This window comes from Neurospora hispaniola, assembly GCF_033458365.1.
Source record: "Neurospora hispaniola strain FGSC 10403 chromosome Unknown B0T23scaffold_1, whole genome shotgun sequence".
NCBI classification, from domain to species: Eukaryota; Fungi; Ascomycota; class Sordariomycetes; order Sordariales; family Sordariaceae; genus Neurospora; species Neurospora hispaniola.
The window spans coordinates 5,997,804-6,023,181 of NW_026944406.1; the positions used below are offsets into that span (position 1 = coordinate 5,997,804).

Below are 25,378 nucleotides of genomic sequence, written 5' to 3' on the forward strand. Positions count from 1 at the left end.
CACAATCAATTTCACAATGGAGCGCTTCCATTGTGTGTCAAATAGTCCGAGCAGTGATGGATAAGAACAGCTTTCGTCTACTGATTGTACCTATCGTTTTGAAATTCGCGTATCACTTCAAGAAACTCGCGAACTTGGCAAACAGACCATATTGTAGATTCTGTGTCGCAACAGAGCCCCAAAGCCAACTGAATCCTCTCTTCACCACTAAATACTTTCCAGTCCTCCCAGCTTCTAAGCGACGAGACACTCCGTCTCTAAACCTCAACCAACTCCCCCTCCTCCGTGCCGTCCCTCGTCTTCCTCACTTCCGTCAGCTTCTCCCCACCACTCTTCTTCCCCTTCGAATCCTTCGGCGGCACAAACTCTCCATCCTTCAACGTCCACCCCTCCCTCTTCATTCTCGCCCACGTATGCTGGATCTTGAACCTGACCAAATCTCCCGCCGCCCTTGCGTCCTCTGCTGAATCGTGCCCTAGTAGCTTTCCACCCTGTCCTGTCGTCCCATCGGCGGAATCCCCATCCGGTTCCACCTGGATAGCCTTGTTGAGGTTCCATTCCATCAACATCTTCAGCCCGTGTCGATAGGGAAGGGCCTTCTTGTGCGGAAAGAGAAGAACGGTGTCGATGAGCGTGGGGTGGCAGATGCGCATGGCGTTGAGGTCGTTTTCCAGGCCGTGGCCTATGAGCGGGGTGGCGGGGGATATGAGGCTGAATAGTAAGTCGCGGGCGACGGCGAGGGAAGGGACGATTTGCATCTTTTTGCGCTGGTCTGGTTCTGGTGGGTTGTTGGTTGTGCTTGGGGGCTTGGGGGAGGAATCGGTGTCGATGACGGGGCTAAGAGGAGCAACGGGCTTCCATGGCTCGGCGTTGATGAGATCCTCTGGCCAGACGCCGGAGAAGCGGGAGTTGAGGTCGAGAATCTCGCCCATGGGGCGGATGAGGATGTCAAGGAGTTCTTTGCCGTCAGGCCAGTTGACTGCCGTCAAGCGAACGAGTTCAAGACCGTTGACCGTGTAGCACATTTCGCAGTCGAAGCAGACGGCGCGGTCCTTGGGTACGGAGGGGTTCTCGGGGGTTTCCATAAAGGGCACAATGGTCGCTAGACGGGCGGGGGACTTGACGGTGAAGACGTGAGTGCTGCAGCTTGTACAGCCGGTTGAATCGCCGGCGAGTTGTTTGCAGCATCGGTAAGTCCTCTCTTGCTGGACGGTACTGGTTGGGTTACGCTCTGGGTAGATGAGTCGGCCCCAGTGGTAGGTGCAGGGACCGCCGCTGGTGAGAGCGCCGTCCTCTTCGCGACGGCCGGGGAAGACTTGAAAACGCTTGGTGCAGCGGTCGCATGTCTCCCAGCCCATGGCAGCCTCAACGCCCTCGCGTGCCTTTTTGATTTCCTCTTCAGATGGCGGCTTGGGGACGTATCCATGTTGGGCGAGTTCGGTGATGGACGTGAGAACATGTGGTAGGAAGGCGATCTCTTCTTGCCGCGTCAGACCTGTGTTGATCTCCTTGGGAGGACCGAGGAGGGCCTGCTTCTTGGAACTTGCTTGAGTCGCAGCGGCTTTGCGTTCCTCTTCCTTCTTAATCTCTGCAAGACGCTCTGCCTTCCATTGTTTGGGCGTCATCTTCTTGTAGCCCATGATGCGATTTTTGATGACATTATTGTAGATGGACGGCTTGTCCATCGCAATCTTCTCCTCCAAGTCCAGAGAAAGCCATATTAGTTCTTGCGGAGTAAGAATCAACTTCTTGGTCTCCGCATCTTTGCCGGCCGCCTTTTCCATCTCTTTGTTCAGTCGGACGAATTGTTCGTGCAGCATCGTCAATGCTTTGAACCGGAACTCAAACGTAGCAGGTGCCACTCCCTTGAGCATGCGAGGATTGAGTGTCTCGACCTTCCGAGAAGCTTGTGCCTTTCGAATGGGAACCTTCTTCTCGGCGCTTTTCTCGGGTGTTGGATTGGCGGGTGATGAGACGGCTGCCGGTTTAGTTGCTGGGGTAGCGGGAGCTTCAGACGGAGCTGACTGAACAGACACAACTGTTGGCTTTCGGCCCAGTGGCGGGGGCGACACAGGTTTCTTGGCCGTCACAGGCTCCGGGTTGGGCTGCGAAGACTCTGCCGCTGTCGGCGGTGTACTCTGGGTAGGCTCTGTAGACAACTTGCGACGCTTTCGCGGATTGTCATCTGCGTCCGGACCATCGTGTTTGGCTGAGGCTGGAGCGGCCGGTTTCTTGTTCCAGCTGTGTTGAAAGAGACATCCGGACTCAGTGCATCTGTCGCCGTGCGGGCAGGGGATTGACCCCAAGTTCTGTAAAACGGTGTCCATTGTTTGAGCGCGGGTTGGCCAGGGGTCACGGTTTGCCAACGGGTTTGCTTCCTGCGAGTCGTCCCGGCGCTGGATAGACGTGTTGCTAATGGAGCGAAAGGGCGGTCTTGAGGGCAATAGAACCACAAGATGACGGGATCTTGAAAGTCTATTAGCGACCTCGCGCGTGAAGCTTGGAAAACGTGCTATGGTAGGCAACTCTGGAAGTTGATGAAGTAAATGTCCACTTGGGAGAAGCCGACTTGGATGGGAGACTCTTGTCAGTTGGCCCCGGTGAGATGCTGAATAAGATCGATATATGGTAAGGTATGTTGTTGTATGTCGTTGTCAAGAAGGGGTAGGAGCTTCCAGGTTGTGAATCGAAGATATCAAATGGTGAAACCGACTTGCTGACGAATTGGGCAAACAAGGAAGGCTCGGTTCACAGCACTCACTCGCTGCTTCACTTTATAGTCTCAGCGTAGTCAGACCGAATATCCACCTGAAAGCCGTAATACGCAGCGTGGTATTGATTTCGTCTTGTCTTTGAAGCAACGAACTTTGACGCAGAATGTGTTATATATAAAAGAGGGAGCGCCGAGATAATCGTGGGATCCAAAGAGGCTACAGAACGTCAGCTTGTGGACTTTGGCGCAATCACGTAAAGAAGCAGGTAAAGGTTGTGGGTCTATATTCCAGCTCTTCTCGTTAAGTCAACCTTGAGTGTGACCAACGGCAAAGTTTAAACCTTTGGGATGACAGCATGAACCGAGTCTTTGAAAGGTTGCCCGGTTAGGTTGCAGCAGTTGAGATGGGCAGCAGAGGCAGGGATGAAATGCAAAAGCCAGCAGAGGGCAACACATACGCCAGCGGTGAGCACCGTATACTACAAAGTATATCTGACAAGTACAGGCCAAGCGATAGTCTAGAGATGCCCGGCCTCTCAACTCCTCGTTTTTGATGTCTTGTGAGTGTTTTCAGTGTGTTGTTGAGATGAAGCTGATGACAATTCGAGGTTAAGCCAAGAAACGGGAAACATGCCCGTGAGGCGGGTAGCTGAGGCCCCTGCGTTCGGTCATTGGTCCACCGAACCGCCGCTAAGCGTTACGGGATCCATGCGTCCCTGGCGTTGTGAGGTCTGTCTGGGGTATCTAACGTTTTCACCTTTCATAATATACACTTAGTAAGGCATCTCACGTCTCAGGAATCCTATATCGGATGGTTGTGACTTTTCCTTGCCAGAACTGGGAGCCTCAGGAAAAGAGTGGCCACTATTCCTTCACCATAACCACGTCCGTCAAGGTATTCACTCGGATGTCATCTCGAGTGACAAAAGACAAGTCAAGTTCAAAAAACATGCTCCTATTGTAACAAGTGCCTAAGCGGGGAAGATACACAATGCTCATATCATAATAATACAGTCCCATTTTGGTCATTACCTCCCTTTACCTCCGTAGCCTAGGTATTCTGGTCCCCTTTCTGCAGAACCATCTTCGTCTCTTTCCCTTACTGATTGCTCCCGTTTATGCCCTGCCAACGTTCATCAACAGATTTGTCCCCTTGCCACCTCCGGGCAGGTACGCCACGTTAGGGTTGGCAGCCAACACCTGGGCAATCTCCCTCGACGCCTCAATCTTTCTGATCTGGATCAAACCATCGCCAGCCTTGGCAATAGACTTGCTGATGGTCTCTGCACTCTCGGCTTCACCCTCGGCGCGGATGACGTTGGCCTGGCGCTCCTGCTCGGCACGCTCGACGATGAAGCGCGCACGCTCGGCATCCTGCTGCGCAATCTGCTTCTGCTCGACGGCCTTGGTGAACTCCTTGCCAAAGGTCATGTGGGTGATGGAAACATCCTCGAGCGCAATGTTGAACTCGGCGGCGCGCTTGACGAGGTCGGCGCGGATGCGCTGCGAGACGGCCTCACGCTGCGTGATGAGCTCGGCGGCGTCAAACTGGGCGACGATGGACTTGAGTACTTCGTTGCCGATGGAGGGGAGAACACGCTCGTCGTAGTCTGGGCCGAGGTTCTGTGGGGATTCCAGTTAGTATAAGTTCGTTGTGATCCGTCGTAGCCGTCCGAAGGGGCAAGTTCTTGTAAACGCACCTGGTAGATCTTGGGCAGAGCCTGCACCTCAGGACGGTGCAGCACTCTGAGCGTCAAGCTGACCATCTGCAAATCCTTGGAGCCGGTGGTGGTAGGGATGATGCGAGGCTTGGTGCGAACATCGAAGATGATGGCCTTCTGCAGCCATGGGATGAGGAAGTGGGTGCCCTCGTTGACGACCGTGTCCTTCACACCAGCAACTCTGTCGAAGATAACCGCCCGCGAACCACCTCTGACGTCGTAGATGGAGTTCTGGAGAAGAGCCACACCAACAGTTGCCGGGATGGCGAACTTGGTGATCATGTCCAACCCTCTTGCCGCCATTGTGAATATCGGTTTGTATTAAGATTTGGGGATCGAACTCGGTTGATGTGGTGGTGAGGGATCTGACTCGAGAGTATTCGTGGACGTCGTTTCCGGGGATACCTGAAGGTGGGCTGTAAGATTATCGCACTACACACTGGACTACGTCGTGGACCGTGGATCGTGGTGGTGGTGGTGGTGCTTCCCCAGTTGCAGCAGTAAGCAGCAGTCGTTCCTCTGCGATGGATGGATGGAGCTTCTGCAAAAAGTGGAGTGCCATGTCGCCCGGACCAGGCCCAGCTCTCTCAAGCTCCCCGCATGGCCCGGGGATGTCTTTCAGTGCTTGCGTTCAGTGAGATTCCCATCAGAGGGTGTCCTGATGGTCCGTGCACATAGTTCAACACGCGGGCAGGTCGGAAGGAGGCTGAAAGAGAATGATGCTGTAAAGGTACTTGCAGCTTGTACCTTTCCATGCTAATCCCTTTTGAGCCTCCAGCACTCGGGTTTCTGACTGCCAGTGACGGCTCCATGGCACTTGGCAACTGAAGTGCCAGCCACTCACTGTCGACCGATTTCAGTTCGAACTTCGTCAAACCCGGTCCAAGGCCGCGCGAAGCTCTTCCCGAACCTTTACGACGACTGCGTCCTCACCACGACCCGATTGATACCCCCCATAGCGCGTTTTGTGACAACACATATTTCAAGATGCGTCCTACTCAGACCATGCTCGGTGGCGGCGGCGGCGCCCCCATCGGCAAGTACAACCAGTCAGTCTTCCCACTTGTGATTTGGAAGAGCCCGGGACTTTATGGCACTAGCTACTGGCGATGCGCCCTTTTCCCTTTGCGCCGGCTCCCCCTCCGATCCAGCTCTGAACGTTAGCTAACGTGTATGTTGGTATAGCTACCTTGGTGGCTGGGGTAACTTTGGTGAGTAGGAACCTTTGCAATTGACGATGCACCAAACACCAAACACACGGCAATTCTTCAACAACGGGAAATACCGGGATGGGAGGGAATGGGAATATGAGGGCACGAGAGATGGCCGAGCCAGAGGACAAAGAACCTTGATGACCGCCCGCCTACTCGCCCGCACGCCGAACCCTTGACGAACCGATGAGACGACCCCAGAGACAGAACAAGACCATCTAACCCATGTTGTTTCTCTTCCCGACGAATAGGTGGCTTGAAGCAGAGGGGCATCATCTCCTACGGTATCAGCCCTAACCGCCAGAACCCCCTCGCCGGCACTGCCCACGACGCCGTTTTCAACACCTTCAGACGTGTCAGCTCCCAGTTCCTCTACTGGGCCCCCTCCCTTGTTGCCGGCTACTACATCATGAACTGGGCTGTCGAGCGGTACGTTGCATCACCACCACCCACAGCCCCGAGGGATTTCGATCACGGGGTGGCAAAGGAGGGACCGTTGTTGTCGTCGTTCAAGAGAGTGCCATATTCTAACAGGGGATTCTGCTGGTTAGGAACCACTACCTCAACTCGAAGGCCGGTCGTGCTGAGTTCGCTGGCCAGGAGGAGTAAGCGATGGACTTTACGATACTTGGGCACGGAACCAGGGTGCAGTTCCCGAGAGAGAGAACTAGTACTCAATAGACTAACCTGCATATCACCATCTTTCTTCCCACACGGTTCGAATTGGAGTTGGCATAGACAAGACATGGACCTCCTCTATGAGTATCCGCATGTGCTGGTTTTGGATCTCACACGACACCTGAAGCCTTGTTCACGGTCGGCTCAACAGATCGCATGTGATTTCCAGCCTTGTCAGGATCCCATTCTATCCACGCATATCCGGACGTTCCCTTGGCCAGCTCCAGCTCTCTTGTCTTTTGGGTATGATTGTTGAGCATTTTGCCGGTCCGGAAGCTAGTCTCTGGAATGACTGTTGTTCGCTCGCTTGGCTACACTAGCTCTTGCGAGGAGAACCATAAGGTGATGAACCGGTTGCCTTCATGAAGTTGGGTTCTGTTTCTCACCTCTGGAAACCTGTTAGACGCTGGAAGGCTCAAATTGTAGCCGCGCCTCGCCTTATGACGTATCACCACGCCTGTCAAGCCAAATGTCCTAGTTCATATACAATTTCTCTTCAGCCCTGCTCAGCATTCTCACCTCCACGAGTAGGACTGTAAACATTTCACCTTCAACCTCATCCTCCTTCTGGTCATCAGCTCAAGGTCTAACAACCAATCTGGGAGGGGAACAAATCATCCCAAGCCTGCCATCCAGATCCACTGCCCTTTTAACTGAGAAAAGACACATGCAAATGCATACTCAGGTCTCCCGAACATATCTCACCACCGTAGATTTCGACAGCTATTCAACAAACAATGACAGGAGGTAGACTCAAAGCCACTTTATATTCAAATCCAAAACTAAAACTTGCACTGCACTAAAGCCCCAACTTCCAGACCGCATTTCCAGGGTAACATTCCAAAGTAGGCATAAGTACATGTTAGTTCTCAACTACTATTGGTATCGTGCCTAGTCATGTCATTAGCTGCAGTGCAATTTTCCAGAAACGCTCGTGGAAGAAAGAGCAGATCGGTGAAGAAATCCGGCCATACATCCATCAGCCCAACCAACGCGGCATTCAGGGGTAAAAGAAAACTAAACAAATGCAGGAACGGGCAACCCCTTTTTCCACAACCTCGGTTGTCATTCTTCATATGTTTTGAAGACATAATTTTCTCTTTCGCTTGAGTTGCATTGGTTGTCAGGGTCTCGCCATTTGTTCGCTTTTGGAAAGAGGTTATTATAGTAGTATCAATTGGTCGGTTACAATGGAGCATGGGTATGTTTTGAAGAGAGGGAAAAGACGAACATGTGAAATTGTGTCCCGTGTTATTAGATTTTGCACGGACTGTTTCTAAGACCAAACTGAACATAGTCGGGAGACTGACCGAGAGGATACAAACACCAAAAAAGAGGTTCACGTTCCATCGGTTGGCGTCGCTAATCCCCCTCCAGACAAAAAGAAAGAAATCCAACCAAGGAGGTCCCATGTTGTGTCGGCGCTGATGTTGAGTGGTTAGGTCAGTTTGTTGCCTGCAGTGTTGTTGTTGTTGTTGACTGACAGCAGCACCTCGCGCTGTGAATTGTGGATGTGGAACCCCCACCCCGCCATGGCCCATCCATTCATTCATCGAGATGGCCGGACGACGGAGGGGCCTAGGCAGGTCGATCGGGTTTCCCGCTCGCTCGGCCGCTCGTTGTCAAGTCAGTCGGGAGGAACACGTGAATGGATTCAGTGGATGAAATGGCATTTGTTGAGCACCCCTGGAAACCCCGTCGAGATGCCCGTTTTTTAGTGTAAGATCCATCATCAGTTTGCTGAGAACAACCACTGAGCCGCCGCCGCCGTTGTTGTCTCGTTAGTCGTTGCCATCCCCGTGCTGTTCGGCTAGCGTCCCGTTGTGTTGGCGACCGGACTGGACTGGAGTAAAGTCGTTGTTTGTGATCGCTGGGCGCCACTCGATAATTGGAGAAGAGTGAAAAACATCCAGGACGGAAGCTCTTCACCACCACGACGGCATCACCAACTGAAACCCCGATATGAAGGCGGTGCATGTACATATCATGACCGGGAAATATAAGTGCTTAATTGCACTTGCCGGGCTTCGTGAAGTTGTAATAAACCGGGGTTGTTAACATTGTTTGTATCTTGCCTGTGAGGTCGATCTTTGGAACTGGGCGGTCACCACCCTTCTTTTTCTTTTTCTTTTTTCTTACTCCGATCCCTATCGATTGCCTAAAAAGGGTGTCATGTTCGTATTTTTTGATAAGTAGCCAACCAAGTCCAGACAAAGCAGATCTGGGCGGGCCTCGGACATCCCATCTCACCACTTGCGCTGTTCGAAGTTCGACAGGCAACATTAAGTTTTTGCAACCTGAATGGAACTTGCAACTCTTTTTGGAAACAACTTCAAAAAGAAAAGAAAGAGTATGTAACCGATTGTTTCTGGAAACCACAGAAAAGGTTATTACACTGCGTGCGGTTGACGACATTGGCCCCTTCTTCGCGCGACCCCCCCGAGTCTCCAGTACCATAGTCTCCAGTCTCCAGACCTCCAGGCTCTGACCCCAACATTGGATCGTTGCCCGTCTCCAGACTCCGGCCCTAGTGTATGTAGCTCGCTGCTTCTCGATCTTCCCCAAAAAGTTCCCCAACCGGATCTCGGCCAACAAATCATACAAACCTAACCTAACGGGAAACAAGCCATATCCACGTAACCGTTCGTTTCTCCAGCGCCCGCTCTCTTTTTTGCGGCTTTCAGTTCAACCATCCTCGCCATCCGCAATAGTTCCCCGTCACAGAGCAACCGAACAGCTTTCGGTCGCCGCGCAACACCAAACCTCGGCCGGGCAACAAACGCCCCTCCCGTACCCTGCAGGCCACCCCAAGCCCAAACCCAATCCCACGTCCGACGATTTTTGTTCTACAGTAGGGGGCCGCACGGAATTGACTACCATACATCATCGATCGATCTTTGCTCGAATAAACCCACCGTCCCCGCTGTCGCCGTCACACAGTTTGCAACTGCCACTGGGCGCGGTTCGCATTGGCGTCCTTCATGGCTTTCCCCGCGCTGGCAAGATGAACTCCCTAAACATCATCTCGGCCCGAGTATCACCAACGTCCAGCCCGACCCCGTCTCGATCGAACTCTATAAGCGCACTCAGTCTGGCCCACCATCTTAGCAGCAAAGAGGAGGACGATCATCATGGGTCGCGCAGCAACGATGAGCTGTTGGGTCTAGCCAACAAAAACAACACACTGTCAGAAGAGCCCGAGGACAAGGAGACGGCTGCACAAGGGGGATACGATGGACAGCACTACGATGCCGACGAGAAGACCCCTCTGCTAGCCCAAGATCAGCCCAAGTCGCCGACCACATGGGCATCCCTCCCGAAGCGCTTCGCGTTTGCCATTGTCGAGTCTATACGCTGGCTGCTCATGACGATTGCTGCGCCTGGCCTCTACTTGGTCGCTTTGTTCTACGATGCCGAGGGCAACTTTGCGCCTACCAAACAATTACGGAAACTCTTTGGTCGATATGGAGGAAACGCCAAGGAAATGGCAATGGATTACCACGAGGCGGCTGCCCTGTCTGACGCCAACCTGGACGGGGCAGGTGGCGGAGGAAGCATTCGCAAGTCACGAAAGTCTCGCCTCCGTTCTAGCGGCTCCTCATCGTCAGGACTCTCGTCCGAGTCCGAATCGGAGGTGGAAAGCCGGACAGGTAGTAGCAGCAGCGGACGACGTCTTAAGTCGAAATCATCCCAGGACTCTGAAGAAATCGCACCGGCACGACGCTCCATAAGAATTAAGCTTCACTCGGACGCCGACTCCCTACGACAGCGCAAACAGCGAAAGGACCGCTCCTCCGCCTCCGGCCGATCTACCACTAATAGCGACGGCAACGGCGGGTCCGGTCAGCAAAACCTTAGCGTCCCCGGCAACGACATCTCGGCCCAGCTCAAGTCACCCACATCGCCCGTCGGTGCCCTGACCAAGTACCCCAAGACGCCGGCGCCCCCAAGGCCTCTGATCCCCAAGCGCCAGCCCTCGTACAAGATCAGCGCCGTCGATCCAGCCAACCTCAAGCACCAAAAGACGCTCATCCTCGACCTCGACGAGACCCTAATTCACTCCATGTCCAAAGGCGGCCGCATGTCCTCGGGCCACATGGTTGAAGTGCGACTGAACACGACTTATGTGGGCGTGGGCGGGCAACAGACCATCGGGCCGCAGCATCCCATCCTCTACTACGTGCACAAGCGCCCCCATTGCGACGAGTTCTTACGACGCGTCAGCAAATGGTACAACCTGGTGGTGTTCACGGCGTCGGTGCAGGAGTATGCGGACCCCGTGATCGACTGGCTGGAGAGCGACCGCAAGTACTTCTCGGCCAGGTATTATCGGCAGCATTGCACGTTTAGGCATGGGGCGTTTATCAAGGATCTGAGCTCGGTGGAGCCGGATCTGAGCAAGGTCATGATATTGGATAATAGCCCGTTGAGTTATATGTTTCATCAGGGTAAGTTTTGTTTCTGTTTCTGTTCTGTTGTATGCTCGTGTACAACTTGCTGGAAGGGAAACAAGTGCTGACAAGAGGGAATAACGCAAAACACAGACAATGCGATACCCATACAAGGCTGGATCAGCGACCCGACAGACCTCGACTTGATGTACTTGATACCGTTCCTCGAAGGTCTGCAGTACGTGTCGGACGTGAGAGCCCTGTTGGCTCTGAGAGACGGAGAGGATGGGCAGCATACGGCTTAATTGAGTTTATCTTTGACTTTCTGCTTGCTTGTTTGTTTTTTATTTGGTTGCCTTTGCGAACTGTATGAAAGTGGGGAGATCACTAGTATCAAGAAAGGAGAGAAAGGGAGCATGAGCGAGAGAGAGGGGACGAGAAAGCAAGATATATACTATATGTCGACAGTATTATTACACGACGGGACTATTAGAGATGAGGAACAGCGAAGTAGTGTAATCATGGCCTGGTTTCCTTTTTCCTCTGCCTAGGGCTGTTATATCTCCCGCTTATCGCTGGCAACTTGCATGATTTTGAAAAGCCAACGAGCATGTTACCCACATCTGGGCTTTGCAGGACAACTCTGAGATCCTTCTTCCCTCCCACTCGTTCACTCCGCTCCAAAGATCGCCGCCTGCCCGTTCTCGAAGAGTTCTCTGCATGAACGGGTCGAGGATCTCCTTTTAAGCTGACACATGATACCTTAGCTTCTGTGAAACCCTTCAGACTGCATTCCCAATAATCCCATTGCGCAGGATAATAAAAAGACTAAGATGGGAAGCACGAGAGTTTGGACTCAACGGTCCCACTCGGTGGTTATTTGTTGATTTCACGATCCGGACTTCTAGATCCAGGGATCTCAGAGGACCAAGAGGACCAAGCTCATCATATCGTCGCTGGTGATGGTGATGGTGATGGTGTAACTATTCCTGGCAGCTCAAAGGAAGCTGGCCGGCGGCTGTGGACCGTTGGTGTAGGTGACAAGATGTTGGACCTCCCGGACAGGACAGTCAACTTTCAGGAACATAACTAGTAGTGTACACTATTGAGCAAGGTACCTTAGCTCGCTTACCTATCCCAACTGGATGGATGCCCTCGGAGGGCAAACGTCACTGTGGGAACTTTTTGCTCCATGGATTTGAACGAGGAAGAAGAGGGGCAGTTTCATTCCACTTATGTTTGGTACGCAGTTAGGTGATTCCGGAATTGGGGTGTACAGAGCCAATTCACTAAGAGTTTTTGGAGAGAATTACAGCCAGTCAGTCCTGTTAGTGATTTGCCCATTCCACTTACGGAGCCACCGAACAGCCGCAAAAGCCAAGTATCCGCTCCATTACTTCCGGACTGAAACTCGATTACGATGTCAATTACCTTGACTGTTCAAGCTCGGCCTTGGCCTTGGAAGAAGAGCGACTACACTGCCCCAACTTCAGCTTGGTTGAACCTCAAAAAAAAAGTCCACTTTGAAGCGTCAGAAGCGTGCAATTTCGCAATTCTAGGCCCAGAAGGTCATGGTGAGAGTGGAGAGAGAGAGGTTCAGCTTCGGATGGTGTGGAATCAAAGACAGTAAGACAGGTTTTACATGGGCCACCGGAAGTAAACAATTGTCATGGAAGAGAGGGGCAGCGACGGCTTAACGAGAATTGTAATTCGGCATAGCACAGGACGGAAAAAGCAAATTAGAAACGACCTGACTTTCTGATTTCCTACCGGCTGGAGGGGAATCATGCAAATACGGTAACCCCTCGCTTTGTTTCACACTATTTCGATACCATCCACGACTTTTAAAGTCTAACTGCCTGTCTGTCCGACTGATGAACAGCTGGACTGACCCCTCGCTCACCAACTGAACCCAACAATACCTCTAAGAGCAGACAGAAGATTCGTTGTGAAATTTGCCCTGTTGAATCGAGGTCCTGTTACAGGGCGGGTGCCCGTGGATGGGATGTTACTGACCATTCCGCATTGGGGAAAGCGTGGAATGAGTGAGTGACATCATCTTGCATAAGATGCAGTCCGGGGAAGCTCGACAGAGGCGATGATGTGATTCCTTCTGTAACCAGGGCAATTTACAGAGGATTTTCTGAATGACGACCAATTAGAGCCGTGGAATCTCGTTGCGAGGAAGAGAGAAAGACACCGGGAGCGTTCAATCGTGATTGTCCCAGGTCTCTTTCCATCCGTCCTTGCTCCCCGTCGCTGTTCGTTGCCTGTTCGGCCTAGTAGTTGACTGGCTCCTCTCCCTGCTGGGCTGGGCTCATGGATGCTTTCCTGCCTGGTTGCTCGGTTGACTGAAATCGTGACGCACAAAGAAGAACCTAGGTAGTAATGAGTGATCTCGCCCTGGCAGCAGGCCCGGCCTTGCCCAGAATCCATTCCTTCCGTCCGTCCTCTGTAGTACTTTATAACCGCCACGTCCTCCCTCCCCTCCATCTCCCTTTTGCTTGCTTCATTCCAAACCAGTGAAAACCAACGACTTCTCCAAACGAGAATTCATCGACGACGATACCCAAACGAACAACTATTTCATAAATCTACTACACAATACCAACCGCCATCATGTCTCTTCACTGTTAGTAGCCCCCTCTTTCCCCTCCTGTCACTCTCACCTTGCATCCGCGTCAGGTGGTTCATTTCCGGGCATCATCTCCAACAACACAACGACACAATCGAATATCCCAACATGATGACTAGCATCTCGAGTTCCCCCCAATGTTTCATTCTTCTCGACACCGGCTCTGCTCAAAAGCATCGCGTTTCGGGTGTGTGGTTGCTTTGCTATGAGAAATCGCGGACGGCAGCCTATGACGTAGGGGATGCGAGCGGGGCGCACCACGGGATGCACGTCAAACAACACCGACACAGCAACAAACACTGCGAATTTGGGATGAACCAAAGATGAACCACCGCAGCACAACGCACAAGCATTACCACCACCATCAACAGCCATTTACATGAGTCTCCACAAGCATAACCAAACAATGATACTAACTCACTCCCTCCAGATCTCCCCCCCGTCAAGCCCTCGGCCATTGCCCTCGGCACCATCTTCAACCATGCCACCGAGCTGGCCATCATGACCCCCCTCTTCGGCCAGACCTACCAGCGCGCCAAGATCTCCAACAGCAAGGAGGAGTTCATCAAGTCGCGCGAGGCCACCTCGGCCGTCATGGCCTGGGGCTCTTCCCTCGTCGGCTCTGCCCTGCAGTCGTACGGCATTGGCGCTCTCATCAACGCCACCGGCACCCTCAGCTACCGCGGTGCCGCCTACCTCGGCGGTCTCATCTTTGCTGCCACCTCTGCTCCCGGTTTCATCTCTGAGTTGTTCGTTGAGAAGCGCGCCTTTGAGACTGTCGGCATCAACGTCCTCGCTAAGCTGTTTGAGACTGTCGGCCTTTCCGTCTTCCTTACCTGGTGGGGAACGCGCACCAACCCTTTTGAGTAGTGGGTCACCCTATTGTAAAAGAACCTATTTACTATACTTCGGTATATCCTGTGGGAACAGTCTGCTGACATGGTTGAAACAGCGCCTCTGCTACCTCCGGCTCCCCTGCTCTCGGCCGGTCAAGCTGGCGCGCCGAGTAAATGGGTCTTTTAAGTAAGGAGAACTCTGGGACGGTTTAATGAAGTTAATGATAATGGGAACTTGAGTATCGCACCTACAATTTGGAGTGTGGGCGTGTCCCTGGGCATTTCCTGTTTTTTTTTCTTGGTACCCTCTGTGTTGTATCAAGCTATTAGCATAGGATCAGCATTCCTGAGATGAATGGAAGACGCTGGCGATACCTCACTGTTTGGCTCGTGTGCTTGTTGTTTGCTGGTGACCTGTAGTTGTCTTACGTCTGATATGAGTGTTGCGTCGGTAGTTGGCCATGACGGTGTTGTGATGTGTGTTGTGCCATAACACATACGAACTGGAAAATGAGAACTGATGAACTTGGTATTCCTTTCTCATATATACCGTGCAAAATACAAGTGTTTACCCCACAACGCCTTCCATATTTTAATGACAGCAAGTAGCCAGCGCCATAAATCCATAACCGAAACCAGGATAGACTAAATCCGTCAACCCATCAATGCTCTCTATCTATAGCTTAGATAAAAGCCCAGAACAACCAAGTCAACCCATGGGGGCTGACCGGATGTGGTCAATGCGGAAGAGATGATGACCGATATCCGACAATCTTTTCGTGATGAGAGCGAGAGGTGGGAGGAGCCCGAAGCGGAGACAGAAATCGACATGGAGGGAAGAAAAGAGTGACAGAGGTTGTGATGAGAGCGTCACAAACTTGCTCCTCCTTCATCTGTTCCCCAAGCCCAGGCACAACAAGTCCATCCAAGAACAGTCTTTGCGCTCCCCGCCAGCGTCCAATCTCCAAGATGATCGGTCGCCTGTTTTCTTCTCTCTCAACGGTAAGACAGTCCGATTGTCTGAGCAAAAAGCACATACGCACACGAACACTCTTGCAACAAGCAGACGCACAATCACACCGACACCAACAGTGGTGTCATGGTCTCATGTGCCCCCGCTGTCGCCATCGTGTCGTTGCAGTCTTTCATTTTTTGTGTGTTTGTTTCGCTCGTGTCGTTGCTCCCGCCAATTTAGGCAGTGCCCTTGACCTTGGCCTCGATCTGGAGCGGGTGAGTACCCTTGACCCAGGGCTCGACCTGGACGTTCCACTGTTTTTGCGCCGTCTTGACCAGCTCCTTGTAGGCCTCAAGGTACTCGGCAGGGTCGACCTTCTTGTCGTCGCCGGCCTCCTCCTTGCCAGAAGAAGAAGACTTCTTGCCCTCGGGCTTGAGCATCACCACCGAGGTGGCGCGCTTGGTGCAGGCGGCCACGCCGAGGTCGGCGCGCGAGCGGATGTACAAGTAGGGAACGCCGTGCTCCTCGCACAGAATGGGGAAGTGCATGATCACGTCCATGGGCGAGATGTCGCCGGCGATGATGACGAGGCCGGGAGCGTCGGCGGGAGGGGAGGCGGCGGTCCGGAGGGGGCACTTCTTGATGGCCTTCTCGCACTCTTTTACACCGCGGTGGATGGACTTGAGCTTGGCGCCTGTTTTTTTTTTTTATCAAAAGTTAGCTTGGGTTCAGTACAAGTCGTGGGTTGCGATTGGACTTGGCAATGAATGCAATTGGAGAGGAACAAAACGTACCCTTCTTGATCAACTTGTAAGTCTTCTTGTGGGTCTTGTCGTCGGCGAGGGGAAGGGCAAAGGGGACAAGGTCCTCGGCGGTCTTGACAACATCCTCAGGGTCAACGGAACCCTCCTTCTCGAGGTGCGCCTCGACGGCCTTGGCGAGCTTCTCGGTCTTCTCCTTCTTCTCCTTCTTGTCCTTCTTCTCCTTCTTGACACCGGCCTCCTCGCTCATCTTCTTCTCCTTCTTGTCCTTCTTCTCGGACTTGTCCTTCTTCTCCTTGATCTTGTCGGTGGCACCCATCTTATCGGATTAAATGTGTGTTTGTTATTGGTGGTGGTTGGGTGTGTGTGTAGATATGGTTGGTGATTGAGGGGATGGGGGTATCAAACAGGAATTAAAGAATGGGGGGGGAATAGTGTTATACAGACAACCACTGCAGTAAAGAGAAAAAAAAGTTACTGGGTTGGGGCGTCAAGGTATTTGGTATCCGTCGTGATGGGGTTGATCGCAGAAACGGATTCTTTCTTCAACGCAGATTTTACTGGGTCCATCAAGTGACCCGGTCAATCAGAGCAGAGCGACGCGACCAAAAATTTGTAGGCCAATTGTAAAGCCGTTCCGCCCGGGCGCCGATAATGCAGGTGGGTGTCTGGATTTGGGTGCGATAAGAGAAACCATTTTTTGGATAAGCACGCGATAAGAAATATCTTAAACTTCCACCTTCTGCTCGGTGGGGCTTCTCCATTTAGTACGACAGGAATTAGTGAATAAGGCCTGCTTCTAGCCTGCCGCAAACTGGCATACAGCAGTGCTTTGTCCTTGAAGCCCGGTTGCTTGCCTGCCCCACTAAATTTCTAGAGCTTGTGATACCTCCAAGCGCATTCAGTGTGAGCCATTGACTCACCTCGACAATTCACTGGCAAAAAGTCCACAATCCCAAGCGATATTGGCCCAATTCTGGAAGCTATTGTTGGAGACCTTTTTTGCGACCAGCAGCCAGCCTTGTCATTCCCCGCCTATATCGATTTCATAGATATCCGTCCAGTACCATTTGTAAAGACCATACAGCCTCGAGCAGGGAACAGTCGCATTCTCACTTCGACATCACCGCCGCAATATCTCAGTAGCAAAGTACACAGCTCATCACCATGGCGCCGTCGCAAATGAGCTATGCCCCCACGTTGGGCAAGCTCCTCAAGTCTCTAAACACTCAGCCCTTGGAGGCTTCTATCGAGGCTCTTATCTAGTACGCCTACGCCTGCTTCATATCCATCATCTTATATCAGATCCTAACCTGGTTGGGCAGCCTCCTAAAACGTCGCCAAGTCAAGGGCGATGATGTCGCCAATGCCACAGCCCATATGCTGCTCCAGGTCGTCGCCAAGTCTAAGTGGCAGAACGTCGACCAGCTGCTCGCAAAGGTCTCCAACACCGGCCACAGACTCGCCCAAGCTGCTCCCACCGAGCAAGTTATTGGCAATGTCGTCCGCCGAGTAATGGGTCTTATTCGTGATGAGGCTTCCGAGGACAGAAATGCCGACGAGATGGGCGACTCAGTATCCGACCTCTCCCAGCTGCCCACAACGCCCACCATTTCCACAAGGCCAGGCCCCACGCCCCTCCGCGCCGCGACTCTCCCCATGTCCAAGTCGATGTTCAACCTTCTCTGCGTCTCAGAGACCGTACAGTCACCAGTCACCGGCGCATCCACCCCCATGTCCCAGGGCGCATCTGCCAACATGCATGCCCTACGGTCCGAAGTTATCGATGGCATCGAAGAGATTATGGACGAGATCAGCCAGGCGGACGACCAGATCGCGGGTTTCGCGGACATCCAGATTCACCCCGGCGATTACGTGCTCGCCTACCTCCCCTCCCCGACAGTCGAGAGATTCCTCCTCAAAGCCGCAGCAAAGAGGAGATTTACCGTTTTCCTCGCCAGCGCTGAGCGTCAAAAACCCGGCGAGGTGCCCCACGCTGCCCTACGGAAGAAGCTCAACGGTCTCGGGGTCAACACCATCAGCCTGGCTAGCAACGGCCTGATGGCCTACATGCCTAGGGTGAACAAGGTTGTTATCAGCGCCAAGGCCGTATATGCGAACGGCGGTATTTCCACAGAGAGTGGGTGCAGTACTGCTGCCAGGGCGGCGCAGGAGTACTCCAAGCCTGTTATCGTTCTAAGCGGTGTTTACAAGTTCTGCCCCGTAGATCCGTCGGACGATGGGACCGAGTTCGAGCAGGGCGATTCTTCGACGTATGTCGACTATGCCGACGGTGAGGCAGTCGATGCCCTCGAGGTAGAGAACATCGTGGGCGAGTACCTGCCACCCCAATACGTCGATGTATACCTAACAAACCTGTAAGCCCTGAACCTATAATTTCGATCACTGAAGAACCCCAACACTAACAATTTCACAGTGGCCCCCAAACACGAGATCACCTTGCCACCATCATGGCCGACCATTACAAGCTCGAAGATATGGGCTTGTCTTTGCATCTGCCTTAGAAGCCGAAGAGTAAAAAATGAAGAAAATAAAAAGACGCGGTTAGTAATGTATCATGTTGCCGGTCCAATGCAATACTCGTTCAAATACCTCTCGACTGTCTCTGGTTCAACCTGGCCGACCAGAATGCGTTTCGACAATACAACATCGTGCGTTGCATATGTGTCAACTGAAGAGTCACATTTGTACCCATGAACTCGTGCATATTTTGGTACTCCCTATAACGAGGTTTTGCGGATGTGCCGGACTCAGCAGCTTTTGACGCTGGCAGAGGCTTCGACGGGCATGGTTAGATGGGGTGAAGGGACAAGATGTGTCGCTTTTTCTTGCTGGGCTGCCATCGAACTTGAGGATCTAGACGAGTGCAGTACAGCATCACGTAATGATATCGTATATAAGCAGGAATCGGGGCCTCCGCTGCGGACATCCGATGCTGATATGTCGGACTTGATCTGCGCGCAGAAATATATTTCCCTGGAAAATACATCTCCCTGCACTGGGAGTCTGGCAGATACTTAAACTTGCCCATCCATTCTCTTTCCACTCGAATTAATTTCCTCCATTTTCCTCGTCATCCGTCTACGTACTCGGTTCCTCACTCCTATGGTCATTTTTCCACATGATTCAATACATCAACGGCTCTTCTTTACTTCAGGATCCTTCAGATACTGATACTTGTCTATCAAGTCGCTTTCTTCCAGAGAGGGAGAGAGTCATTCTCCGTCTTCCCCAGCTCTCTTTTCACACCATCCACGTGACTGTTCGGCTCTACATCCTCACGGTCTACGCTCTAAGGCCTACACAAGTACGGTCTATATACCTACACTACATACAGCCACTGCTCCATACTCCTACGGTCCAAGCCCCCACGGCTTAATACCTCCGATCATAATCCCATAGTCTATCCATCTACGACCTACACCTACGGTCCGTACACCCACGGTCCACAAACCCACGACCATCGTCCACATACCTCAATCTATTGTCCACTCGGAGAATCCGCTCCGACCTCGAATCATCCGCTCGCTCGGCCAAAGACAATAATCCAACCAGTCAAAGTCAACTACCACCACAATGTCACACGCACGCTCCTCGTACTTTTCCCAAGCCCTCCTCCCTTCCACCGACACCCCCACGACTTCCTCTAGCCCCCCGCAAGAACAACCAGCCCCCGCCGCCACCGCATATCCTCTTCCGACAATGATACCCACAGTCTGGCCCGCTGAAGCGGAGGAGATAATCTGCTACTACAGAAAGATACGTGAAGAAGGCAACTCACCCCTCCCCAACGTGAAGGGACCTGATGATGTTTATATGGGTATGGAGGAGGAGATCAATAACCGGCGCCTCTTGAATAGATGGAAGAAGAGAAGAGACCTCGACGATTTTAGAGAGTTTGTCATGGATTACTTTGGGATTGTTGAGAGAGAGGAAGAAGGTCAAGGACTCGAGGAAGCAGAGGATGAAAAGGACCTTGAAGAGTACGAAGACCTCAAGAACGAAAAGGACGAAGAAGAGGATGACGAGGATGAGGAAGAAGGGTGGGACTTTGAAGACGAAGACCTTGAAGACGACCTTGAAGACGACCTTGAAGACCTTGGAGAAGACGAGGAAGAAGACGAGGAAGAGGACGAGGAAGAGGACGAGGAAGAGGACGAGGAAGAGGACGAGGAAGAGGACGAGGAAGAGGACGAGGAAGAGGACGAGGAAGAGGACGACTGGGACTTTGTCTCGAACTCGGAGGATTTCTTCTTCTATGATGACTTGGAACACGATGATGACGACTACATCACCGATGATGATGACCACCTCTCCGACTACGAGCGTCACATCCGCAATGTCATCCTAGACTTGGACCTGAGAATCCACGTCATGCCATTACCCTGGAGGACCCTCCTCTCCATGGCCAAGCTGCACGCCAGCCTACTTGTCGAGATACGCGATGCCTATCATGCTAGACAACAGGACTGTTTCTACCAAAGACAAAGGCAAAGACAAGGACATCAGGGATCAAACGCCGAACCCGAACCAGGCGCAGCAGAGATCATACGGCGGGCGTCAATAGCCACGGTGTCAAATGCGGAAACTATGCGCTTAGTATGGGAGTACCGTGCCCGTCTCCGCGCCGAGTTGCAAGAGGCTTGTCGGGCTAGGGAAGTCAGGCAAAGTCGCCAGAGGGAGCAGTAGCAGGAGTTAGCAGTGGCAGCATTAGGGGGAATCTGGTAGTAATAGAGGCAACAGCAGTACCGCAAAGACTCGGGGCATCGATTTTCGTATTTTCGACTTCCAGGAGGAAATCTGGCATAGGTAGTCTGTAGCTAAGCATAGTGTAGGTAACGTTCATGCCGCCAGCCAGAAGTTGTGTGTGCAAGACCGCCGGTGATTTGAATGTCCCCACCCTCCAGCGCTCATGAAGAAGAGATACGTAGGTAGGTAGGAAAAGACAAGACAGAGGTACCAGAGGAATCGAATTCACAGTGAGTACTCTGGGGTGGTAACAACATGTCTCCCCCACTATATGTATTTTCTGAAGGCATAAAATGCACATGTGAATGAATGTCTAACCATGCCGGATTTCCCAGGAAAAATTGAAAATCAATGCCCCCCCGAGTCTTTGCGGTAGTAGCGACGTTCCCATCACCTGTGTTGCCGACTTCGTCAACACCATCATTTGGGGCACCATGGACACTACCCAGGGGTACAACAGCAGCAGCCCGAACAATCCCAACCTCGGGAGCATCACAACCACGACCACGACCATGACCATAATTAGACTGAAGTCCCACAGTCAAGGAAGGGACGGCTCTGTGGCGGATTATGGGACGGGTCGGTCTGAGGCTGATTCCGATTGCACGTGGATCGCGGGTATTGAGTGGGAGGGAAAGAAAGACAAAGAAAAAAGAAAAAAAAAAGAAAGATAGACATGGAAAAGGACGGGAACCAGGAAATGATATCTGATACCTATGATAGGATCTCATCTGACATGATCTGATGGCAGGATGAAGGTGGGATGGAATGAATGGAGATATGGAGATATGGGAGGAGAGTAGGGAGAGTAGGGAGAGTAGGGAGGTGTTGGGGTTGGGTATATACTTGCTTTGAAAATGGTAGTGATGATAGCTAAATAGAGCAGATTGTGTGTTTGTTGCTTCTTGTTACTATGCGTCTGGTCAGTGAATTGTAAAAATTGTGGTAATGATCTTGGATTTCACATGGTTACCGACCGAGCCTACCTAGGTAGTTCAGGGCAAATATAATGAGGTTTGATTTTGATGCTGAGTGTACAAACCACTGGTCTATGTTGCACCTCATTGCAAAGTTCATGGTGTAGATCGTTCTGTCCTGCGTTGTGGACATTCGAGAGATGTATTCCGAGCACTCAGCTTGATCACGCGCAGACAAAGAGTGCTACCGAAAATCACTAAACCTGTATCTTATGTACTGATAATCTCTATTTGACTCTTCCTTCCACACCTACTGCTTCTGCTGGTACTGCTGACCAGGGACAGGGAAGCGGAAGGCGCACTTGAAGGGCCACATCTGAGCCTATATCATATCATTTACAATTCGCATTAGCATCCACATCTAAACCTTTGACGCATCACGTTCCCCCAAGATTGTCAAGACTTCTACTACGTAGCTTTCTAACATGCGACAGACTGAACTGAAGAAAGGGGAACAAAGCTTACGTTGTCAACATCCCAAACGCCCTTTTGGGCATACACATCGTCCTTGAGGATCTTGATCACCTCCTCGCGGCTCTCGGCGACTAGGACGATGGTGCTGCCGGCGAACTTGAAGGTCTTGGGGTCGTCGGAGGTGGGGGCTCGGAGAGAACGGCGCCTTTTTTTTTTTTTTTTTGGTCTGTTAGCACTCGTCTCCATTAAATACGAGGGAAGGGTTCATGTGTGTGTAAGACGAGAGCACATGTATGAGATCAAGCAGGTGTGAAGTTGTCAGACTCCATGGAGCCCAGGAGAGGTATACGCTGAAGGTATTCTAAGGTGAAGTGAAAGTGAACGAAAATGGAGTGAAGTGATGTGAAGTATAATTAAAAAAAAAAAAAAAAAAAAAAAAGACCTACCGCCCATCTGGAAACACCCATTATCGACGTTCTTGCCGAGACCGGCAAAGTGATCACTACATATTCCCACCACATTCAGTCAGTAACCTCCTCGCATCCATTCTCTAGGTACTGTAATCAGACAGATGGGTGCAAACTCACGGGCGAACCTCCAACCTCTTCTCGCCAACGCCCTCAAAGTCCGGGACGACAACAAGCCACTCAATCTTCTTTCCGGCGGTGGTAGTAGTAGAGGTAGCCATTGTTCGGATATGATGATGTCTCTGACTAAAGAAGAAGTTGTTGGAGATGCGGGGTGATGATGAATTGGGGTTCGTAACGGTGGTTGAAGGGTTGAAGAATGATAACGTGGAGGAGAGAAAGAAAGATGATGATGGGCGGCGGCTAAAGCGGCTGTTCAAGCTGCTGTGGAGAGCTTGTCCGAGTTGGAGGGTGCGAGATCGGGAGGAGGAGGAGGAGGCCATGGTTGTTGTGGTCTGACTTATAGAGATAAGTCAGTACTGGAATCAAGGACGGATACGTTCGGTACAAAAGTTGCGTGCGTTGCGAGAAAAAAAAAGGAGGGGTTACTGTACTAGCTAGGTAGGTATACGGGATAATACCCGAGCTAAATGTTACAGCGTCTCAACGAAGGAAGCCGAAGAGGTTGGCTTTTGTTTACTTTGGTTGCTAGTTGCACTGCCACGGAGTACAATCTGGTGCTAGTGTATTTGTTAGCTCGTTACCCAGGGATATTTCTGCGAAATTGGATGAGATCCGATCTGTATTGTCTCAAACCAATCAACAAGGTGTAATGTGTTATATTTTATCTGAAAAAAAGCATATTCGTATCCAATTCCACTTTCGCCGAGTAATGCCACGAATCAACTAAATATAGTACGTCTAAGGATGTTGATACTAGGTCTCGAGCTAACAGTCAAACCAGCATTGAACTGTATCCTCCGGGGTAATCCGGAGATGGTGGGTCTAGCGTAGCGTGGGTTTAATGTGGCCGTAGAGGTACATACCTATCTGCACTACGAACGACATGTCTAGAAATCACAGTTGGCATAACAATTACACAGAAGATTGTTTGACTGGCACTTTGACTTCTTTTTCATCATTCGTAAAGCAGCTTCTAGACGTATCCGTTCTTTTTCCCGCTCTGGCGTTTCAACTCCGCTTGAGATCATACTATGACCACCCCCCCCCCCCACCCCAGTTTACTTTCAAGCACTTAGTAGGTACTCGTCCACCCTAATTGACAATGAGCACCGCACTGGGAACCAACCCAGCCTCCTTCAGCGTCTGGCCAAAGTCTACTCCAGCTTGCCACGTCTTCCGGGGGAACGTCGTAGAGAAGCTCGCAACCGGGACTCCGTTCTCCGACTCCAACTGCTGAGCAAGCTCAAACAGTGTGGCATCCGCGGCCAGTGTCTTCATAACGTTTCCCTTGGCAGTCTGCAACCTCAGACGAGCTTCATTGTGGGAGGCAGCCGGCTTCGAAGCAGCCGGCGCAGCGGCGGCGGCAGCAGGGGCGGTTGAAGGAGCGGCCGGAGCTCTACCCTCGCGAAGCGCCTTCGCTTCCTCCTCCTTGCGCTTCCTCTCGGCCTTGTCGGCTTCGATTTTGGCCTTGATGCGTTTCTTAGCCTCGATGTCGTCGAGCTTCTCTTGGCGCTTGCGAGCAGCCTCCTTCATTTGCTCTTTACGCGCGAGCTCCTCCTTCATGTCTTGTGATTCCTTGGTAGCCTTGCGCTTGATTTGCTATGCATGTTTGTTAGCATGTTTTAAATGCGAACTGGGAATGGTCTGACCGTACCTCATTGCGCTTCTGCTCCTCCTTGTCAACAAGTGCCTGCCTCTCCCGCTTCTCCGCGAGCTTTTGGCGGAGCTCCTCCAGCCTTTGCTTCTTCTCTTCCTCCGTTAGAGGAGCAATTTCTTCGGTAGATTCGGAGAAGTCGGTGTGCTGACTATGGTAGAGTTAGCTTGGTGCCACAAACACGGACACATTGGTAAAGAGACTGACGTCTTGGAAGCATGGAAGGCGGCAAGATCTCCGTTCTTGAACCTCTTGCCGCAATCGTTGCAAACAAGGGACTTGGCGCCCTCGGGAATGGGGGAGCCATCATCCTCTTCGTCGTCGTCGGCCTTGGCAGTGGCGGCAGAGGCAGCGCTGGCTTGCAGCTCCTCCAAGGACTTGTCCTGGCTCTCCTCGAGCCAGTTGAGGGCTCCTTGCACTGCTACTTGTCAACATCACATTCGCGTCACAAAGGTAAGCGTTTGGGAGGACTAACAGCCACCGGACTTCTTGACGGCGAGCTCGGCGCGGGCGCGCTCAAAGCCCATGTCGATCAGAACCTCGAGATCTGTTTGGCCCATTTTAATGATTTTTGATTTGGTTGGTTGACGAGAAAGATATGGTTGCTACTATAGATTAGGTGTTCAAATGGAGTGGACGGGATAGGTCCTGGATGTTATAGTAGATTGTTGCTGGGGATGAAATAGTGGCAACTTGGAAGTGGTGCAGTCAAGTACACTACCATAAGGAGGGGTTCAATCAAAAGATGCGAAGCTGTCAACAGTTCGGATAGAAGCAGACGGACGGGTAGTAGCGATTCCCTGCACTAAAACGCTGCCAGGTTTCAACAGACGAACAATTTGACCTTTTTTTTATAAGCCCAACTTGAGGATATCGTCTTGCTCTTCCAACAATGTTCAGACTGTCCACCTGAATGTTGTTGTTGTTATTGTTATTGTCGTCGCCGTCGTCATCAATAAAGTGAACGCTTCGCGATATGGCCAGGCTGCCCGGGGCACGTCATTCACAACACAACACAACACAACACCCTTGTCCGTTGGGTGGGTTGCTTTGACAGTGGTGCCAGCGTTGC

General features: G+C 51.9%; 10 protein-coding genes across 10 annotated transcripts; 5 read left to right on the plus strand and 5 right to left on the minus strand.

Moving 5' to 3' along the window:
* Positions 1 to 54: 54 nt before the first annotated feature.
* Positions 55 to 2,673, minus strand: B0T23DRAFT_39308 (uncharacterized protein). Its single transcript, XM_062838049.1, has one exon. The coding sequence runs from the start codon at positions 2,325 to 2,327 to the stop codon at positions 258 to 260; it is 2,070 nt and encodes a 689-aa protein (XP_062697904.1). The 5' UTR covers positions 2,328 to 2,673; the 3' UTR covers positions 55 to 257.
* A 979-nt stretch (positions 2,674 to 3,652) lies between these two features.
* B0T23DRAFT_450908 (putative prohibitin PHB1) lies at positions 3,653 to 5,056 on the minus strand. The gene is made up of 2 exons (XM_062841105.1): positions 4,414 to 5,056; positions 3,653 to 4,336 (listed from the first exon to the last, which is right to left on the minus strand). Exons 1-2 carry the CDS (start codon positions 4,735 to 4,737, stop codon positions 3,830 to 3,832), a joined length of 831 nt encoding a protein of 276 aa, XP_062697905.1. The 5' UTR covers positions 4,738 to 5,056; the 3' UTR covers positions 3,653 to 3,829.
* A 365-nt stretch (positions 5,057 to 5,421) lies between these two features.
* Positions 5,422 to 6,254, plus strand: B0T23DRAFT_392780 (ubiquinol--cytochrome-c reductase chain; the record flags this gene model as incomplete). Its single annotated transcript, XM_062838028.1, has 4 exons — positions 5,422 to 5,483; positions 5,620 to 5,645; positions 5,897 to 6,074; positions 6,197 to 6,254. 4 exons carry the CDS (start codon positions 5,422 to 5,424, stop codon positions 6,252 to 6,254), a joined length of 324 nt encoding a protein of 107 aa, XP_062697906.1.
* A 3,073-nt stretch (positions 6,255 to 9,327) lies between these two features.
* On the plus strand, positions 9,328 to 11,019 carry B0T23DRAFT_425639 (HAD-like domain-containing protein; the record flags this gene model as incomplete). The annotated part of the gene is made up of 2 exons (XM_062839921.1): positions 9,328 to 10,771; positions 10,868 to 11,019. The coding sequence occupies 2 exons, from the start codon at positions 9,328 to 9,330 to the stop codon at positions 11,017 to 11,019; spliced, it is 1,596 nt and encodes a 531-aa protein (XP_062697907.1).
* A 1,947-nt stretch (positions 11,020 to 12,966) lies between these two features.
* B0T23DRAFT_371923 (uncharacterized protein) lies at positions 12,967 to 14,704 on the plus strand. The gene is made up of 3 exons (XM_062836684.1): positions 12,967 to 13,346; positions 13,780 to 14,218; positions 14,302 to 14,704. Exons 1-3 carry the CDS (start codon positions 13,334 to 13,336, stop codon positions 14,357 to 14,359), a joined length of 510 nt encoding a protein of 169 aa, XP_062697908.1. The 5' UTR covers positions 12,967 to 13,333; the 3' UTR covers positions 14,360 to 14,704.
* Positions 14,705 to 15,376: 672 nt separating this feature from the next.
* Positions 15,377 to 16,220, minus strand: B0T23DRAFT_307594 (50S ribosomal protein L30e-like protein; the record flags this gene model as incomplete). Its single annotated transcript, XM_062834428.1, has 2 exons — positions 15,377 to 15,834; positions 15,935 to 16,220. The coding sequence occupies 2 exons, from the start codon at positions 16,218 to 16,220 to the stop codon at positions 15,377 to 15,379; spliced, it is 744 nt and encodes a 247-aa protein (XP_062697909.1).
* A 423-nt stretch (positions 16,221 to 16,643) lies between these two features.
* On the plus strand, positions 16,644 to 18,544 carry B0T23DRAFT_39469 (uncharacterized protein). The gene is made up of 3 exons (XM_062838143.1): positions 16,644 to 17,166; positions 17,227 to 18,279; positions 18,339 to 18,544. Exons 1-3 carry the CDS (start codon positions 17,069 to 17,071, stop codon positions 18,424 to 18,426), a joined length of 1,239 nt encoding a protein of 412 aa, XP_062697910.1. The 5' UTR covers positions 16,644 to 17,068; the 3' UTR covers positions 18,427 to 18,544.
* Positions 18,545 to 20,035: 1,491 nt separating this feature from the next.
* Positions 20,036 to 21,652, plus strand: B0T23DRAFT_371932 (uncharacterized protein). The gene is made up of 2 exons (XM_062836685.1): positions 20,036 to 20,605; positions 21,522 to 21,652. The coding sequence occupies exons 1-2, from the start codon at positions 20,297 to 20,299 to the stop codon at positions 21,546 to 21,548; spliced, it is 336 nt and encodes a 111-aa protein (XP_062697911.1). The 5' UTR covers positions 20,036 to 20,296; the 3' UTR covers positions 21,549 to 21,652.
* Positions 21,653 to 21,672: 20 nt separating this feature from the next.
* Positions 21,673 to 23,064, minus strand: B0T23DRAFT_371935 (uncharacterized protein). Its single transcript, XM_062836686.1, has 4 exons — positions 22,650 to 23,064; positions 22,509 to 22,564; positions 22,114 to 22,250; positions 21,673 to 21,970 (listed from the first exon to the last, which is right to left on the minus strand). The coding sequence occupies exons 1-4, from the start codon at positions 22,970 to 22,972 to the stop codon at positions 21,899 to 21,901; spliced, it is 588 nt and encodes a 195-aa protein (XP_062697912.1). The 5' UTR covers positions 22,973 to 23,064; the 3' UTR covers positions 21,673 to 21,898.
* Positions 23,065 to 23,695: 631 nt separating this feature from the next.
* Positions 23,696 to 25,034, minus strand: B0T23DRAFT_39511 (uncharacterized protein). Its single transcript, XM_062838169.1, has 4 exons — positions 24,782 to 25,034; positions 24,514 to 24,724; positions 24,307 to 24,457; positions 23,696 to 24,251 (listed from the first exon to the last, which is right to left on the minus strand). The coding sequence occupies exons 1-4, from the start codon at positions 24,864 to 24,866 to the stop codon at positions 23,745 to 23,747; spliced, it is 954 nt and encodes a 317-aa protein (XP_062697913.1). The 5' UTR covers positions 24,867 to 25,034; the 3' UTR covers positions 23,696 to 23,744.
* Positions 25,035 to 25,378: the final 344 nt, after the last annotated feature.